At 38.0% G+C, this 19,163-nt stretch overlaps 1 protein-coding gene across 3 annotated transcripts in view; it reads left to right on the top strand.

Annotated features, from left to right (window-relative positions):
• Positions 1–17,985, top strand: part of ZNF354C (zinc finger protein 354C) — an 81,020-nt gene extending 63,035 nt beyond the window's left edge. For all 3 annotated transcript variants that reach the window (XM_070460956.1, XM_070460952.1, XM_020905892.2), the window contains exons 3-5: positions 7,968–8,094; positions 8,571–8,666; positions 11,781–17,985. In XM_070460956.1, the coding sequence (XP_070317057.1) occupies positions 7,968–8,094; positions 8,571–8,666; positions 11,781–13,168 (1,611 nt within the window). In that variant the 3' untranslated portion in view covers positions 13,169–17,985. The remainder of the gene's footprint in view (positions 1–7,967; positions 8,095–8,570; positions 8,667–11,780) is intronic.
• The last annotated feature ends 1,178 nt before the right edge of the window (positions 17,986–19,163 follow it).

Raw genomic sequence — 19,163 nt, 5'->3', positions numbered from 1 at the left:
GCAACACATTAAAAAGCTCATACACCAAGATCAAGTTGGGTTTATTCTAGGGGATGCAAGGATTCTTAAATATATGTAACTCAATCAGTGTGAGACACCATATTAACAAACTGAAAGATGAAAACCATGTGATCATCTCAATAGAAGCAAAAAAAAGCCTTTGACAAAATTCAGCACCCATTTATGATAAAAACGTGTCAAAAAAGCAGGCATAGAAGCAACCTACCTCAACATAGTAAAGACCAAATATGATCAGCCCACAGGAAACATTATTCTCAGTGGTGAAAAACTAAAAGCATTCCCTCTAAGATCAAGAACAAGACAAGGGTGTCCATTCTCACCACTATTTGTCAACATAGTTTTGGAAGTCCTAGCTATGGTAATTAGAGACGAAAAAGAAATGAAAGGAATCCAGATCAGAAAAGAAGAAGTAAAACTCTCACTGTTTGCAGATGACGTGATAGTATACATAGAAAACCCAGAAGAAACTATCAGCAAAATACTAGAGCTAATCAGTGAATTCAGCAAAGTCATGGGGTACAAGGTCAACACAAAAATCACTTGCATTCCTATATACTGATAATGAAAAATCAGAAAGAGAAATTAAGGAATCAATCCCATTCACCATTGCAATGAAAAGAATAAAATATCTAGGAATAAACCTACCTAAGGAGACAAAACAACTGTATATGGAAAATTATAAGACACTGATGAAAGAAATCAAAGATGGAGATAGATTCCATGTTCCTGGGTAGGAAGAATCAATATTATGAAAGTAACTATACTACCAAATGCACTCTGCAGATTAAGTGTGATCTCTATCAAATTACCAATGGCATTTTTCACAGACCTAAAACAAAAACTTTCACAGTTCATGTGTGCTTAGTCTCTCAGTCATGTCTGACTCTGCGACACGATAAACTATAGCCTGCCAGGCTCCTTCATCCATGGGGATTCTCCAGGCAAGAATACTGGAGTGGGTTGCCATGCCGTCCTCCAGGGGATCTTCCCAATCCAGGGATTGAACCCAGGTCTTCCACATTGCAGGCAGATTCTCTACCATCTCTACCAGGGAAGCCAACAATTTATATGGAAACACAAAAGACCCTGAACAGCCAAAGCAGTCTTGAGACAGAATGGAATTGGAGGAATCAACCTTCCTGACTTCAGACTATACTACAAACCCTAGTCATCAAGATAGTATGGTACTGGTACAAAACCGAAATACAGACCAGTGGAGCAAGATAGAGAGCCCAGAGGTAAACCCACACACCTATGGGTACTTTGTTTTTTACAAAGGAGGCAGGAATATACAATGGGGCAAAGACAGCCTCTTCAATAAACAGTGCTGGGAAAACTGGACAGCTATGTGCAAAACAATGAAATCAGAACACTTCCTAACACCATACACAATGATAAACTCAAAATGGATTAAAGCCCTAAATATAAGAACAGAAACTATAAAACTCTTAGAGGAAAACATAGGCAGAACACTCGACATAAATCAAAGTAAGATCTTCCATGACCCACCTCCTGGAGTAATGGAAATAAAAGCAAAAATAAATAAGTGGGACCTAATTAAACTTAAAAGCTTTTGCACAGCAAAGGAAACTACAAACATGGTGAAAAGACAACCCTCAGAATGGGAGAAAATAATAGCAAAGGAGACAATTGACAAATAATTAATTTCCAAAATATACAAGCAGCTCATACAACTCAAAATCAAAAAGAAACAAACAACCCAATTAAAAAGTGGGAAAAAAATCTAAACACATTTCTCCAAAAAAGACATACAGTTAGCTAACAAACACATGAAAAGATGCTCAACATCACTCATTATCAGAGAGATGCAAATCAAAACCACAATGTGGTACCATCTCATGCTGGTCAGAATTAGTTCAGTTCAGTTCAGTCGCTCAGTCGTGTCCGACTCTTTGTGACCCCATGAACTGCAGCACGCCAGGCCTCCCTGTCCATCACCAACTCCCGGAGTCCACACAAACCCACGTCCATTGAGTCGGTGATATCATTCCAACCATCTCATCCTCTGTCGTCCCCTTCTCCTCCTGCCCTCAATCTTTCCCAGCATCAGGATCTTTTCTGATAAGTCAGCTTTTCGCATAAGGTGGCCAAAGTATTGGAGTTTCAGCTTCAACATCAGTCCTTCCAATGAACACCTAGGACTGGTCTCCTTTAGGATGGACTGGTTGGATCTCCTTGCCGTCCAAGGGACTCTCAAGAGTCTTCTCCAACACCACAGTTCAAAAGCGTCAATTCTGATCAGAATGGCTGCCATCAAAAAATCTACAAGCAATAAATGCTGGAGAGGGTGTGGAGAAAAGGGAACCCTCTTGCATTGCTGGTGTGAATGTAAATTGATACAGCCATTATGGGAGATGGTATGGAGATACCTTAAAAAACTAGGAATAAAATCACCATATGACCCAGCAATCCCACTCTTAGGCATATACCCCGAGGAAAACAAAGTTGAAAAAGATACGTGAACCCCAATGTTCATTGCAGCACTGTTTATAATAGCTAGAATATGGAAGCAACCTAGATGTTCATGGACAGATGATGGATAAAGAAGCTGTGGTAAATATATACAATGGAATATTACTCAGCCATAAAAAAGGAACACATTTGAGTCAGTTTTAATGAGGTGGACAAACCTAGAGCCTATTATACAGAGTGAAGTAAGTCAGAAAGAGAAATGTAAATATTGTGTGCTGACACATATATATGGAGTCTCGAAAGATGATACCGATGAATTTACTTGCAGGGCAACAGTGGAGAAACAGACATAGAGAGCTGATCTGTGGACACTGGGGGAGGTGGGGAGAGGGGGGTGTATGGAGAGAGTGACATGGAAACTCACAATGCCATGTGTAAAATAGATAGCGAGCGGGAATTCACTGTGTGACTCAGGAAACTCAAACGGGCTCCGTGACACTCTAGATGGGTGGGATGGGGAGGAAGAGGGGAGGGAGGTTTGGGAGGGTGGGACATGGATGATTCTTGTTGATGTTTGACAGAAAGCAACAAAATTCTGTAAGGCAGTCATCCTTCAATTAAAAACTACAGTGGCAGAAATGGTCTACAGATGATGGAGAGGGTGTGGAGAAAAGGGAACCCTCCTACAGTGTTGGTGGGAATGTAAGTTGATGCAGCCACTGTGGAAAACAGTGTAGCGGTTCCTCAGAAAACTAAAAATAGAATTACTATATGATCCAGCCATCCCACTCCTGGGCGAAATTGTAATTTAAGAAGATACATGCCCCCCTGTGTTCATGGCAGCACTGTTCCGAACAGCCAAGACTGGAAATAACCTAAATGTCCATTGACAGATGAGTGGGTAAAGATGTGGTGTGTGTCTGTGTGTGTATACGTACATACAGTGGAATGTTATTCAGCCGTAAAAAGAAGGTAATAATGCCATCTGCAGCATTGTGGATGTGACTAGAGATTAACATACTAAGTAAAGTAAGTCAAAAAGAGAAAGACAAATGTCATATGATACCACTTTGATGTGAAATCTAAAATAGAGCACAAATGAACCGATATACAAAACAGCAGCAGACTCATAGAGAACAGACTTGTGGATGCCAAGGGGAGGAGGATGTGGGAGGGAAGGACTGGGAGTTTGGAATTAGCAGATGTAAACTGTTATATATAGGATGGATAAAAACAAGGTCCTACTGTATAGCACAGGGAACTATATTCCACATCCTATAATAAACCATAATGGAAGAGACTATTATAAAAGAATGTCTGTGTGTGTATAACTCAGTCACTTTCCTGTACATCAGAGATTGGCACAACACTGTAAATCAACTGTACTTCAATTAAAAAAATAATCTTTCTTGTAGTCACAGTAAAAATAAACAGAAGCAGATTAATAGATGTTTTACTTGACCCAGGGTACCCAACGTCTTATTGTTCCAATGAATATTCATGGTTGATTTCCTTTAGGATTGACTAGTTGGATCTCCTTGCCGTCCAAGGGACTCTCAGGAGTCTTCTCCAGCACCACAGTTTGAAAGCATCAATTCTTTGGCACTAACCTTCTTTATGGTCCAGCTGTCACATCCGTACATCTCACATTTCCACATGTTATGAGTGCATACCTCAATTAAATTAGTGAGGTATCATATGTATATATGTATGTCTATATATATATAAATATTTTATAGTAAATATTCTGGTGTGTATTTTATATAAATAGCACATCACAATTCAAACTGGTCACATTTTAAACACTGAACATCTGTTTGTAGATGGTGCCAATAATATCAGGCAGAGAAGTCATAGACAAGTCACCAAAAACCAAAGATTTTAAAGCAGACAGGGGAAAAAACCATGTTATATACATAGAATCGATATCTGAATGTCCACTGGCTCCTCATTAGAGACATCAGTGGCCAGAAAACAATAATGATGTTTTATATGCTGAAAGAAAAACACTGTCAACCCCAAATTCTATAAACAATGAAAATATTCTTCAAGAATGAAGGTAAAATAAAGGCATTTTCAGATTAAAGAAAACAAAGCTAATTCATCATCAGCAGTTCTGCAGTATAAGATATGCTAAAGGAAGTTTTTCAAGTTAAAGGGAAATAATGCCAGATGTAACCTTAAGAAGGAAATTAAGAGTGTTAAAAGTGGTGGCTGTCTGGATAAATATGTGTATTATAGAAATATATAACTAGTTTTTTGTAGTCAGCTTCTTTGATATGCATATGATTATTTAAAGCAAAAATATAATGTTGTGTTATGGAGTTTATCATGTAAGTGGATGTAATGTATATGACAATTGTGAATATAGAATTCACTCAGGTCTGGACTGGAAAAGTTTTGTCTCCAGGGATGCCGGGATGGCTGGTTTTTGATTCCTGGCCATGATAAGGGCAGTGGATGTGCTCTCGTTTTATTCTCTTTTATAGTTTTCTTTCTTTCTTTGACTGTATGGCATCTTTGCTCTAGCTGTGGAGTGTTGGCGCTGCCCTCTAGTTGCAGGCTTCTCTTGCTGCACAGCCCAGGCTCTAGGGCATGAGGGCTTCAATAGTTACGGCGTGTGGGCTCAGGAATTGCAGCTTCTGGGTTCCGGAGCACAGGTTCAATAGTTGTGCACAAGCTTAGTTGCTCTTAGGCATGTGGGAGCTTCCTGGCTCAGGGACTGAACCTGTGTCTCCTGCATTGGCAGGCAGATGGTTTACCACTGAGCAACCAGGGAAGCCCTGGATGTACTCTTTACATGCCACTGACCACCCTCGGGGTCATCTTCACTTGATCTGCACCTGGCTTATATGGTATGTCAAGCCTTGCTTGATGCATAAAAAGCCCCTGCTGAGTGTTTCTCCTTTGAGCACCCCCAAACCAAGAATTCTCATCTATTAATAGATCCAGTGGCACAGCATGGTCTGTGCATGCAAATAAGGAGACTCATGAAGCATCTCTGACTTCCAGAACTTTCCTACACAGTTTTTATTTTGCTGCATTGTACCCTTTGGGCTTCCCATGTGACTCAGTGGTAAAGAATTCACCTGCCAGTTCAGGAGATGCAGGTTTGATCCCTGGGTCAGGAATATTCCCTGAAGAAGGAAATGGCAACCCTCTTCAGTATTCTTGCCTGGGAAATTCCATGGACAGAGGAAACTGACAGGGGGACAGAGGAGCCGTGTGGTTGCGAAAGAGTCAACTTGACAACTAAATAACAGCTACAACAAAATTGTACTGTTTGCTTTCCATGAGCAGTCTCAGAGTGGCCTGATGAGCCCTGTCAGCTTTGTGATCCAGGAATGTCTTTGTGATGACTTTGTAACAACTACAGCATGAAGAAGAACCACATGTTTGCAGGGTTTTTACCTTCTGTGTGAAATCACGTATTAACTCTAAACATGCTGTGAAGAACTAAGGATATATATTATGATTCTCAGCAGCCACCAAAAATGAAAAGCTAAGAAGTGAATATGTAAATTAAAGTGGAATCTTAAAAAATGTCAAAACAAACATACACCCTGTAAAAAATGTAAGCTTAATGAAGGATATAAGTGGTAGATTGCCATTCTGTCCCTCTCTAAAATACCAAAGAATAATCTGGGACAGCTTGTTGTTTTCTTCCAGATGCTTTTGTATGCACCTATGCATATACAGATAAAAAACTTTTCAACACATATTGACTGGGAGCTTGCATTTTCATATGATAATATATCATATAATATATCACAGTCAAATTCCAGTGTCAGGCATACAAATCTACCTCATTCTGTTTAATGGCTTTATAACATTTCATGGGCTAAACGCAGTATAAATTGCTTATCTATTCCTTTATTGATAGATAATGTAGGTTGTCTTGAAAATTTCACCATTCTATTAGTTTCCATTGTTGCCATGACAAATTATAACAAATCCAGTGGCTAAAACAACATAAATTTGTTCTCCTATAGTTGTGGAGGTCAGAAGTGTGAAATCAGTTTCACTGACTTAAGGCCAAGTTCTCAGCAGGGCTGATTCTTTCTGCCTTGGCTCTAGGGCGAGAGGTGGGGAGTTTGTTTCCTGATCTTGTTTTCATCTTCTAGTGGTCCCCTGTCTTCCTTGGTCTGTGGCCTTTTCAAGCATCTTTAAAGCATATCATTTCAGTCTCTGCTTCCATCATTTCATAGCCTTCTCTTCTAACTCCTTTTGTATCCTTCTCACAAGGACTGTTATGATTACACCAGATCCCTCTGATAATAATCCAGAATAATCGCTCCCTCCACTCAAAATCCTTCAACAGATCCTCAAAGTCCCATTTTTCATAGGTACAATGTTTACAGGTTTATTATTCAACCTACCATAACCATTAACTTACAAGTGATCTTTTAGTGAACATCTGTGAGCAGATATCCCTACCCAGTTGTGTGATTATTCCTTGTAGTAGAATCCTAGAAGTAGAAATGCAAGGTCATAGTGATGTACCTTTTACAGTTTGACAGATTCTAAAACTACCCACTAAGCCTTGCACTGTTTGTCACTCCTTCAGCCCTTTCATAAAAAAAAAACGGTGTCTGCTTTCTTACTTTTTGTGTTTGACTGGGATTCTCTTGGAAAATCTTACCTTCTCAGCATTTCCCTTTTGCACCAGTGTAGTACTTTAGTTCTGATTTTTTCCATCTGACAATATAGCTTAGAGATCTGTCTACCTGAATTCACTTAGGAGCTCCACCACGCGAACAGTAGTAGCTCGGAAAGATTTTGTAACCTTTCTGTTTCTTTATCTGCAAAATTATTTAATTATTGTGTCTTCCTAATAGAATATCTGTGAAACTTAAATTGGCTACTGTATAGAAAGTTTCTATCATAGCCTCTAACATCTTTGTGACCCCATGGACTACAGCCCACCAGGCTCCTCTGTCCATGGAATTCTCCAGGCAAGAACACTGGAGTAGGTAGCTATTGTCTTCTCCTGGGAATCTTTCTGACCAGGGATCCAACCCTGGTCTCCTGCACTGCAGGCTGATTCTTTACCGTCTGAGCCACAAGGAAAGTCCATCAATAGACATTAACCAATATTATTTTTATTATTTGCTTTATGTCTCAGAAATTCCTTTTTATTTATGTTCTACTACTGATATTTCTCCTAGTTTTCCAGCACTGCTCTAAACATACTCTGATTTTTTTTCCTTTCATTTAATTTGGATTTTCAGCTGGAAGGAGGAGGTAAATGGACTCTGACAGATCTCAGGATGCAATATAAATTCCCTCTCGGCAGGAAATTTGCCCTTTTTTCCCATACCCTTACAAACATGCCATGTGTCTTTGCTCCAAGTGGTTACTCGATAAATATTTGTTTGTTAACATTGCTTTGACATGTTTAGAATCCTGAGACATTTTCAGAATAGTTGCTGCACATCCCAGTGTCGCCTTCTTACCAAGTCTTCCGGGGAGAAGATGCTCCTGGGTGAACGGGAATGGGTTTGCCATTACAGGAGTCAGTGACATTTAGGGATGTTGCTGTGGTCTTCAGCCGGGACGAGTGGTTGCACCTGGATGCTGCCCAGAGAAGCCTGTACCGGGAGGTGATGCTGGAGAACTACAGCACCCTGGTCTCGCTGGGTAAGGAGGCTTGCCTGTCACGGAGAATCTGCTGTGGGAGGACTTAGAGCTCCCTTGGAGGTTCACAGTCTGAGGTTTCTGTCCTCTGCCCTGGAAAAGGACAAATCTCCGTAGAATTAAAAGTGCACCTGTTTGTTTTGATGCCCTTCATGCTGCGCTTTGTCCTCTGCCCTCCTCCCACCCCACCTCCTTAATACTTCCCTCCTACTCCAATGACTGGAACCCAGTTTAGATTCTGAAAAACGCATAAGACTCCTATCTTCATGGCGTTCATTGACAGGGCCCCGTATTGTTTCTGAACCAAGACCCACCTCCTGCTCCATCCCCGTGAAGGCCTCAGTCCCTCTCAAGAGAGCTTATTCTGCCTACTTTGCCTCTCTAGACTTGTCTTATCTGCCCTGTAGGTTCTGGTTTGTGAGTTTGGGGCTTGCTTTTCATGCTATTTGTTCAAACTCCATTTCCTTCCTGATGAGCAGGGATTCCATTTTCAATGCCAAAGTTGATCTGCCAGTTGCAACAAGGAGAAGATCCCTGCATGGTGGAAAGAGAAATCCCTCAAGATACCTGCCTTGGTGAGTAAGTGACGGGGGATGAGCACAGGTGTCTTTATACATAAGCAGGTTGTGAGAAGTGTTCGAAAACTCTCCTGGAAATTCTGAGCCCTGTTGAAATGCTCAGGACCACCTGACAAGGCTCCTTGGTTGTAATGGTTTTCTTTCATCAAGAAGGTCCTTGTCTTGACATTTTCCTTCTCATACCACTCCCTGCATTCTCTTTCCCTGCCCCCCCCCCCACCTTTTTTTGCAGCCTCACTCACTTCCTTCTATCACCTCTTGATCTTCATGTTATTTATTTTTCCATCTGCATTTACACATGTTCAAATCTGAAAGATTTTTAACACTTTACACCTTCTGCCATATTTTGAATTTTTTAAATAATTTTTTCATGTCTTTTTTACCATCCACGTATTTCAAAGTATTATTAACATTTCTTTGTCTCTGATTTCTTATTTTCTTGGTGACTAGATTGTCATGTCCCACTATTATATATTCAGTCAGCTGTTATTAACATTACCATTGTAGCCTTTCTAGTCCAGGGATCAGCAAGCGAGTTTTTCCTGGTGGGCTACAGTGCATGGAGTCACAAAGAGTCGAACATGACTGATCACACAGCACCACCACCACCAGGTAGCACAGTATAGCATTAAAGATCATGGTTTGAACTTAGACATTCCGAATTTTGCTTTACCCTTACCACTTCTTACATGCGCTATAGGAAAGATACCTACCTTCTCTAAGCTTCTTTTTTCTCACTGACTTTCCATGCCATGAGCACAGTGATCTTTTTGAAACTCAGGTATTTATCCTGTACCTTAAGAGACTTCATTGTTTCTCCATTATCCATGGGGTAAAGAAAGATCCCTTAGTATGACATTAAACCTACATCTTAGCCTGTCTTCCTATGCCTTTATGGTCTCATCAGTGGCCACTTCCTCTTCATCTCAGTGTTCCTGGCTACATCTGCATACTCACTATCATTTGTGTGTTATTCCTTCAGTTGAATCACCTCTTCTACCTTGTCCATTGGTAAACTATTTATCTTTCAAGATCCATTTGTCCACCTAATATGCCACTCTTATCTGTAGATTTTTCTTATCTTTCCTACTTTCCTCAATTGTTTACTTGCTCAGTCGTGTCCAACTCTTTGCAACACTGTGGACTGTAGCCTGCCAGGCTCTTCTGTCCATGGAATTTTCCAGGCAAGAATAATAGAGTGGGTTGCCATTTCATACTCCAGGGCATCTTCACAACCCAGGGATAGAACCCTTGCATTTCCTGCATTGGCAGGCAGAGTCTTTACCACTGCACCACCTGGGAAGCCCTCCTACTTCCCAGTCAGAATTAATTTTTCCATCATTCATACAGCGCTTTCTACATAGAGTATATTCATTATTGTATCTATCACAATGAATTGTAGTTATGTTTGTTAATTATTTTTCTAATAAAATTGTCCATATTTAAGGGAGAGGCCAGATCTTTCAATTCTGTTCCTCAAGCATCTGATATATTAGATTTAGTAATATTTTAAAAAGATTTTAAATTCTGTTTTAATTGAATTAAATTACCTCTCTGATTAACTCAGTGCTAATGAGGCTCAAGTTACTCAATTCAGCCAGACCACTGCAACTACATTATTTTTCAGATTCCATTCTGTCCTTCTTCTGATTCAAGCTGCCTATTTTACTAAATATAAACATTTTTGCCTTATTATTATCTAAGAATTTATCGCACCTTCTATTATCTGTATTATTGTCAATTTTTCTAATAGTTATTTAGTAACTGTATATTTGGCCTTACTGTGCTTAACCAAAATTTTAACTAGTTCCAACTCAAATTCCCTTTAGTCAATAAGCTTCCCCTAAATAGGTTTACTTTCCCCACAGATGACTTTAACAGGCCTTCTTTTTGACTCACAGTGTCCTTTTTTCTTTGTCTATTGAAATCCAACCCACCTCTATTGTCTTTCTTCCATTCTTTACCAATATTGTTGATATCTGTATCCTCATTTTCTGAACCTCAAATTTGAATTATGCAGTTGAGTTTTCTCAGATTATGGAGAAATGAACTATTACTGTTTGGCCATTTATTTTTTTCCTATTATCATTGCTAATTATTCAATATTTGTTCAATAAACAACTGAGTCTCAGGAGTCCAGTAAGAGAGGAGAGGTCTCTTTTCATTTTCAAGGTTACCTGCCCTTCATAATAATTTTTCCAACTTGGTCACTCTGCTCATTCATTCTTTATTTTTTTTATCTAAGACATTCGAACTGTGTACACAATAAAGAATTAACAAACCATCGTAAGACATAGCTACTGCTCTCCTTGAACAAATAACTTTGAATTATTTTCACAAACTTTATATATATAAGTTAAGTGACTGAATGTTTTGAAAATATGTTTTGAAATTTGAAGAAAGAGGTGGATTATTTAGGCTGAAATAATTGAGCTTTTGTAAAGAAATAAGATTAGAGTAGTAGGGTAAGTTTCTAAATGGACAGGGAAGATCATATTGTGAGAAAGAGTAAAAAGAGAGAAGGTACCTGGTTGATCCTTGAAAATCTAAACTGCTAGCTTTCCCATGGATACCATTAAGAAAGATCTATATTCTTATACAGATTTATAGCCTATATTTCTTATTCTTATTTAATTTCAATAAAATATTTTTATTACTAAAACCAGATGAATTTTATTAACATAGATAGTCTATATTTAATTTGTATAGTTTATTTAAGTACATACAGTTACCTAATTAGTGATCTAACTTTAATCTATTTTCAATCATGGATTGATAAAAGTAAGCCAGGTTTTAACTCAGGGTTTCTTAGAATCAGCTCAAGCTAAATCTTTTCACTTTAGAATCAGATCTGCGCTTGGAGCTTGGGCATACTTCAGAACTTCACATCTGTAAACTTTTGTTAGTCTTGGAAGATCCCTGCCTTTACTTCTCTCAGGTGGCAAAACCTTTGTTGTCACCTTTAGTTTGTCCACTGTATTCTCCCACACTACTCCTGTTTACTTCTCCTTCCATTCTACCCTGTTTTTCTCTAGATTCAAGTTCACATTTAAAATTATATGGTATCAAACTCTCTTCTAGCAGAGAAGCCATGATTCTGATTTATTCCAGGTTTTAAGACATGGCCTGAAATAGAAGCATTGCCTTGCAAACAGGACGTCTCTACAGGAGAAACATCTCAAGGAATAATAATGAAAAACTCCATTAAGTTGGACATCAAGTGTGGAGAAGCTTTGGAATTTGAGGGCAGGACACAACAAGAGCAACAGAAGAAAACTCCCAGGCAAATGGTAGCCTCACAGAAGAAAACCATCAGTGGAGCTGGAAGCCAGACAAGTCTTGAATTAGGGAAAGGCTTATTTATAAATACAGTTCTTATTAGACGACAAAATGTTCCTATGGAAAGAGTACCCAGTATATATTATTCTTTTGGGAGAGATTTTAAACAGAATATTGATCTAATGAGATGTTTCCAGATTTACCCAGGAGAAAAACCTCATATTTACAATGAATGTGAAAAAAGCTTCAGTCAGAGTCTTCATCTTATTGAAGGCCAGAGAATTCATACTGGTGAGAAACCTTACAAATGTAATGAGTGTGGGAAGACCTTCAGTCACAGATCATCTCTTCTTGCCCATCAGAGAATTCATACTGGGGAGAAACCTTACAGATGTAATCAATGTGAGAAAGCATTTAGTAGCAGTTCAACCCTTATCAAACATTTGAGAGTGCATACTGGAGAGAAACCCTATCAGTGTAAGGACTGTGGTAAAGCTTTTAGCCAGTGTTCCACCCTCACTGTACATCAGAGGATTCATACTGGAGAAAAACTCTATAAATGTGGAGAATGTGAGAAGGCCTTCAATTGTAGAGCAAAGCTTCATAGACACCAACAAATCCATACAGGTGAGAAACCCTATAAATGTCATGAATGTGGGAAAAGTTACAGCCAGTTTACATCTCTGGTTGAACATCAGAGGCTTCATACTGGAGAACAACTGTGTAAATGCTTGGAATGTGGGAGAAATTTCACTCGCATCTCAACCTTTATTGAACATCAGCGGATTCATACTGGACAAAAACCATATCAATGTAATGAATGTGGGAAAGCCTTCAACCAGTATTCATCCTTTAATGACCATCGGAAAATTCATACTGGAGAAAAACTTTACACATGTGGAGAATGTGGGAAAGCCTTTGGTTGCAAATCTAATCTTTATAGGCATCAGAGAATCCATACTGGAGAGAAACCATATCAGTGTAATCAGTGTGGAAAAGCTTTCAGCCAGTATTCATTCTTAACTGAACATGAGAGAATCCATACTGGAGAGAAACTCTATAAATGTATGGAATGTGGGAAAGCCTACAGTTACAGATCAAACCTTTGTAGACACAAAAAAGTTCACAATAAAGAAAAACTCTATAAATGGAAAGAATATGGGATCAGAGATTTCTTAGAGGAGATAAGCCCTATGACGTTTAATTCATCTCTGAAATAATTTAAGGGTTCTCATTGGAGAATAATCAGGAGAATAATAAATAAGGCACAGGCTTCTGGTAAATCAAGCCTTTTTTTTACTTCTCTTAGAGAAAATATGCTAGTTATCACTAAGTAATGGTAAAAGTGACCAACAAATATTAAGAGCACTGCCTTGTCAAATTTTATAAGAACCAGTAAATTTAAGATTTCTAAAAACATAAAAATTTTAAATTCACAGAAAGTTGTAAAAGACCTAACTTTGAAAACAATGGAATATAAGTTTTATTTCTTTCATTAGACTTTGTTGCCTTTCTAACAGTAAGTTTCAATATGAATTTTCTTTTAAAGGCAGTCACTGAGTTATTAATAATGTGAATAAGTGTGGGGCCTTATTTTCTAAAATGGCAGATAGATATAGGACATGCTGTCTTTCATAAAGAGAAGCTAAAGATAAAAAGAAATTCTTTAAATTTAGATTTTCACATGGAAATAATTAAGCTCACTTTTTGTGAACTGCCTCACCAGCAATTTATATTTATAAATATACATGTATATATATGTGTGTTAGTTGCTCAGCCATGTCTGGCTCTTTGCGACCCTGTAAACTGTAGCTTGCCAGGCTCCTCTGTCCATGGAATTCTCCAGGCAAGAATACTGGAGTAGGGAGCCATTCCCTTCTCCAGAGGATCTTCCTGATCCAGGGATCAAACCTGGGTCTCTTGCTTTGCAAGCAGATTGTTTACTGTAGCCTGAGCCACCAGTGATAGACATAAATGTGTGTATGTATTCATGTGTATATACACACAGAGAGAGAATTTTGGACTGTATTTTCTCAAAATTCTTTGATGATTAAGCAATTTGGTTTTATTAATTTAGAATTTAGTTTTGAAAATTAAAATTTTGCCCAATGATGTCTTTTCCTTTTCTTTTCTTACATCATTTCTTAATATGATATGATTCTACATTGCTGAACAGAGTCTTAGAGAAGTTGGTGTAAACTAAAGCAAGTGGAGAGACTATCATGCAAATACTGTCTTGTATGTTGCAAAAGGAATATATTTCCAGACTCTGATTATATACTTGGTAGCTCATTAACACCAAGAGAGATTTTAATTTAGTTAGTTATAGTCTTTCATTTTAACTAATGAAGAATTTGAGCTTTTTGAGTACAATTAAGACTAGAATCTAGATCTTCAGTCTGGTTGTAATAATTATAGGTTAATTTACAACCTCAGGCCCCAAGAGTCCAAGTACCAAAGCTATTTGTTTTGTAAACTGGTTAGGCACAATTGCATTAATTTAATCAGTTTTATTTTTATGTTTGATAATTCCCTCAATTTTAATCTTAATAATTGACTTAGTCATGTTTTCCTTTTTTCTTATGAGTCCCTAATTATAACTGCTTTTATAGTAACTGTACTTAAATCCTAAAACCTAGCTATGGTCCAGATAGTGAAATTACATTTGGGTGTTTCACATATAAAATTGCCTTTTTGTTTATTTTTGTTACACATCTTTTAGGACTTCTTTTATGTAAAGTGATATATGAGTATTTTATTATTAAACATTCTAATTATTGGTATAAACTGGTTATCCAAACATGTTCCATGTTTTGCAGAAAGATTTCATTTTCCCCTGGGTCTACTTCCTTCAGTTTTATATTTACTTTCACAATGTGTATCATTCAAAAGAACTGTTCTATTAATATGAAAATTGGCTAGAACCCTGAGACATCTAAACTGTATCCTGAGTTCAGAATTAAACTCAAGCATTCAGTATTTGACTTGTCTTACCTCATTAGAAAGTGTTTTCTAGGGGATTCCCTGCTGGTCAAGTTTTTTAGAACATGGTGTTTTCACTGCTGGGGCCCAGGTTCCTTCCCTGGTCAGGGAACTAAGAGCCTTCAAGCTAGGTGTCATGGTCAAAGAAAGCGGAGTGAGCTGGGGGGTGTTTCTTACGTATTCAAGTATGTTAATAAGGAAAATGGGGCTTCCCAGGTGGCACTAGTGGTAAAGAACCTGCCTGCCAATGCAGGAGACCTACGAGATGTTCCCTGAATTCGATCCCTGGGTTGGGAAGATTCCCTGGAGAAGGGCATGGCAACCCACTCCAGCATTCTTGCCTGGAGAATCTGATGGACAAAGGAGCTTGGTGGGTTACAGTCCATAGAGTCGCAAAGAGTCAGACATGACTGAACTTAGCACTTAAGGAAAATGAAGCTTTTAGACCTCAGTTTTTAACATCATACAGAGCCATTTGCAAGATATTCTAGATAAAATCACATTTGATTACCCAATAGCAGTATCTACACATTATGCAGATTTTGGTCTCTAAATGCTATTCCTCACTAAAAGGAAGTAGGGCTCCTTGGAGAAATGGCTGATTCCATACGTTTGGAATGGGGAAAATATAAGATATGCCTGGAATACTTTTTTTGTGAAACAAAAAAAGAACTCAAAGACTAAAGGGATAATGTCCGAAGGATGTGAGGGCCAATTTAAAGGAGCCCCCACTGGTCAAATTTAGGACAATTTGAACATCAAAAAGAATAATCACAGTAATTGGTTATAATGCACTAAATAAAATAAAATGATCCTATAAAGGAAAAACAGAGAAAAATAGAAAACCTCTTTATATACTTATTTGGAGAATGTCATCTCTTCATTGTATGTGGAATGATAGATTTAGAAAAATCACCATTTTACAACCCTTCATGTAATTAAATTAGGCACATTCAATGGATGGGAAAACCCTATTATGTGGGAAAAAAATTAACAAGCATTATTTACACAGTGTCAAGATCACAGATACCCATGACAGAGGAAAGATATTCCTTTATAATGGAGAAATCTGGCTATTAAACTGAGTTTCTCTACCAGTGGAACAAGCTGATATGTGACTGTTGATGAGATGCAATATAAAGTACACATGATCATCCTGTGATGTATTCTTGCCAAAAAAAAAAAAAAAGGAACTCTAATTAAATCTCTTATCTAGACTTATCTTCTTGTTTATAAGAAATACAAGGAATAGAGGAACAAACTGAATTACATAGTGAAGAATTAGACAAGTCTAGAGTTTGAGTTATTGTACAAGATAGCTTGTCTGGACTTTTCAAGAAACCAATATAAAAAAACAAGGAGTGGAGTCGTCTAGATTAAGAAACTTGAGATATAACCAAATGCAAAGTGTGATTCTTATTTGGCATCTGATTCAGAAAATCAAAACAACTGTAAGACATTTAGGGGGACATGGGGAAATACGAGGATAGAATGGGTATTAGGTGATGTAGTATGTTTAATTTTCCTAGAGGTATGATTTTTATGATGATGTTGAAGTATGAAGGACAGTATCCTTCTTAGGAGATGCATGCCAAAGTTTTCAAATTTGAAGAGTCATGATGTTTGTAGCATATTTTAAAATAAATATGTAAAAAATTAGTCAGCTGTTGTTGAATCTTCGTGGAAGATATAGTATGTTCATTGGTCATTCTGTAAACTTCTCTGTGTTAAAAAATTTTAATAAAAAATTGAAGCAAAAATTTGATTGGTAAAGTGATGCATATGAAGCTTCCAGTCAGTATTCTTCCTTTATACTCATAAATTTCTGGTTTGAGAGTTTATCCTATATGGATGTGATCATTGGAAATAACTTAACCATTGTTTGTTCTGGTTCCTCTTATAGAATAAGCACACAACACCTTATATCTCCTACTAAATATGACTAAATTTCCTAGAGAATGCATGGAACGGTGGCCTGAGGATCCTGAAAAGTAATGATGGTAGCAGCCAGATTTGGGAAGGAAACAAGATTTTTGAAATAAGACCAGTCTGTTACTCTCAGGCATGTCTGTGCTGAGGGCACTGGTGGTTGAGCAGACATCTAAACCTCTCAGAGAGGACAGCATTTATCTCTGGTCAGAACTGTTGGAAGAATCCTCATTGCTTTTCGTCTCTCACTGTTTGCTACTTGGACCTGGAGGTGGGTGTGTCCATTAGGTGTGTAGCAGAGAGGAGAATCTGAAGCCTTGGTGTTTTAATCAGAAGACCAGAAGAGGAGCGGGCCCTGGGAGCTGGAATGTGTCAGGCTGGTGACAGAAAAGGAAACTCAGGAAAGGAATTTCATAAGGTTGTGTATATAATCCCAGACTCATCCCTAATCTCAATCCAGAATCTCATAATATAATGTAGAATTGCACAAAGTGTAGAAATTAGGAAAATCTCAATAGTTCATAAGGAAAAAGACAACAGGCCCCAAGACAACGTGCCCCAGGATGACACGAATGTTGGAATTATAAAAGTAGGCATTACAACAATGTTTCAAAAAATGTGACCACTTTTGAATGGAAACTTAAAAGTTCTCAGCAGGAAAACAGGTAATACATTAGAAGGAACCAAATGGAATTTTTAAAACTAAACAATACAGTCACAAAATATACAAAAGCAAAAATCACCGGACATACTTAGCAGCAGAATAGAGATGACAGAGAAAAGAGTCCATAACGGAAGACAGACTGACACAGATCCAAACTGAACTAGAAAGGGGAAAAAGACATGATCATATCAATAGATGCAGAAAAGTTTTTGACAGTATTTATGGTAAAAACTAAGAAAATCAGAAATAAAAGAGAAATTAACCTAATAAAGGGCATCTACCAAAACCCCACAACTAACATCCTGCTTAATGATGATCAGCTGAATGATGTTAAGGTCAGGGACAAGTCATGATGTCCACTCTGAACACTCCTAACCAATCCTTGCTAATGCAATCAGCCAAGAACAACAAGAACAAAAAAGGTACAAAGGTACAAAAAAACAAAAAAGGAAGAAATTAAATGGCCTCTGTTTAAAGATAACATGATTGTCCTCTTAGAAAAACCCAAGGAATCAACAAAAAAAAAAGCTCTTAGAACTAATGAGTTTAACAAGGTCAGAAGATACTAGATTAACATGCAGAAGTTTCTGCATTTGTGTACTAGCAGTGAACAATCTGGCTTCCCTGGTGGCTCAGTGGTAAAGAATCTGCTTGACAATACAGGAGACAGATTTGATCCCTGGGTCAAGAAGATCCCCTGGAGAAGGAAGTGACTACCCACTCCAGTATTGTTAAATGGGAAATCGTGTGGATAGGGGAGCCTTGCAGTGAGAGTCCATTGGGTCACAGAAGAGTCAGACATGGCTAAACAACAAGAAGAGAACAATTAGAAAATAAATTTAAGAAATATACACCATTTGCTGTACTCTGAAAAGTAAAAAGGAAGTGGAAAGTAAAGAAATACATAGCTACAAATGTGTAGGATCTCTATACTGCAAAAAAAGTCCACCAGGCTCCTCTGTCCTTGGGATTCTTTAGGTAAGAATACTGGAGTGGGTAGCCATTCCCTTCTCCAGGGCATCTTCCTGACCCAGGGATCAAACCCAGGTCTCCTGCATTGCAGGCAGATTCCTTACCCTCTGAGCCATCAGAGAAGCACCATACAGCAAATTGCAAAATGTTAATGAATGATGTAAAAAAAGATGAATTAAGGAGACATATGTTTACAAGTGAGAAGACAATATAGCTAGTATGGCAGTTCTCATCAATTTATTCTACAGATTTAACACAATTCCAGTAAAAATTTCATTAGGATTTTTTTTCTGTAGCTAGAAAAGCTGTTCTAAAATTTAGCTGGAAAAGCAAAGGAAGTTGGGTAGCCAAAACAATTTTGAAAAAGCAGAATAAAGTTAAAAGGCTCAAAATACTCAACTTTAAGCTACAGTAATAAAGACAGTGATATTGGTGAAGGAATAGATATGTAGATTAATGGGATAGAAAGTAAGGCCAGAAATAGACTGGTTAAACAGATGGTGGTACATCCATATCTTAGAATCAGTTCAATTCAGTTGCTCAGTCTTGTCTGACTCTTTACAATCGCGTGTACTGTAGCACACCAGGCTTCCCTGTCCATCACCAATTCCCGGAGCTTCCTCAAACTCACATCCATCAAGACGCTGATGCCATCCAACCATCTCAAC

This window comes from Odocoileus virginianus, chromosome 3, assembly GCF_023699985.2.
Source record: "Odocoileus virginianus isolate 20LAN1187 ecotype Illinois chromosome 3, Ovbor_1.2, whole genome shotgun sequence".
NCBI lineage: Eukaryota > Metazoa > Chordata > Mammalia > Artiodactyla > Cervidae > Odocoileus > Odocoileus virginianus.
Note: the sequence above shows the minus strand (reverse complement) of the source record. Positions and strands in the feature narration are given on the sequence as shown.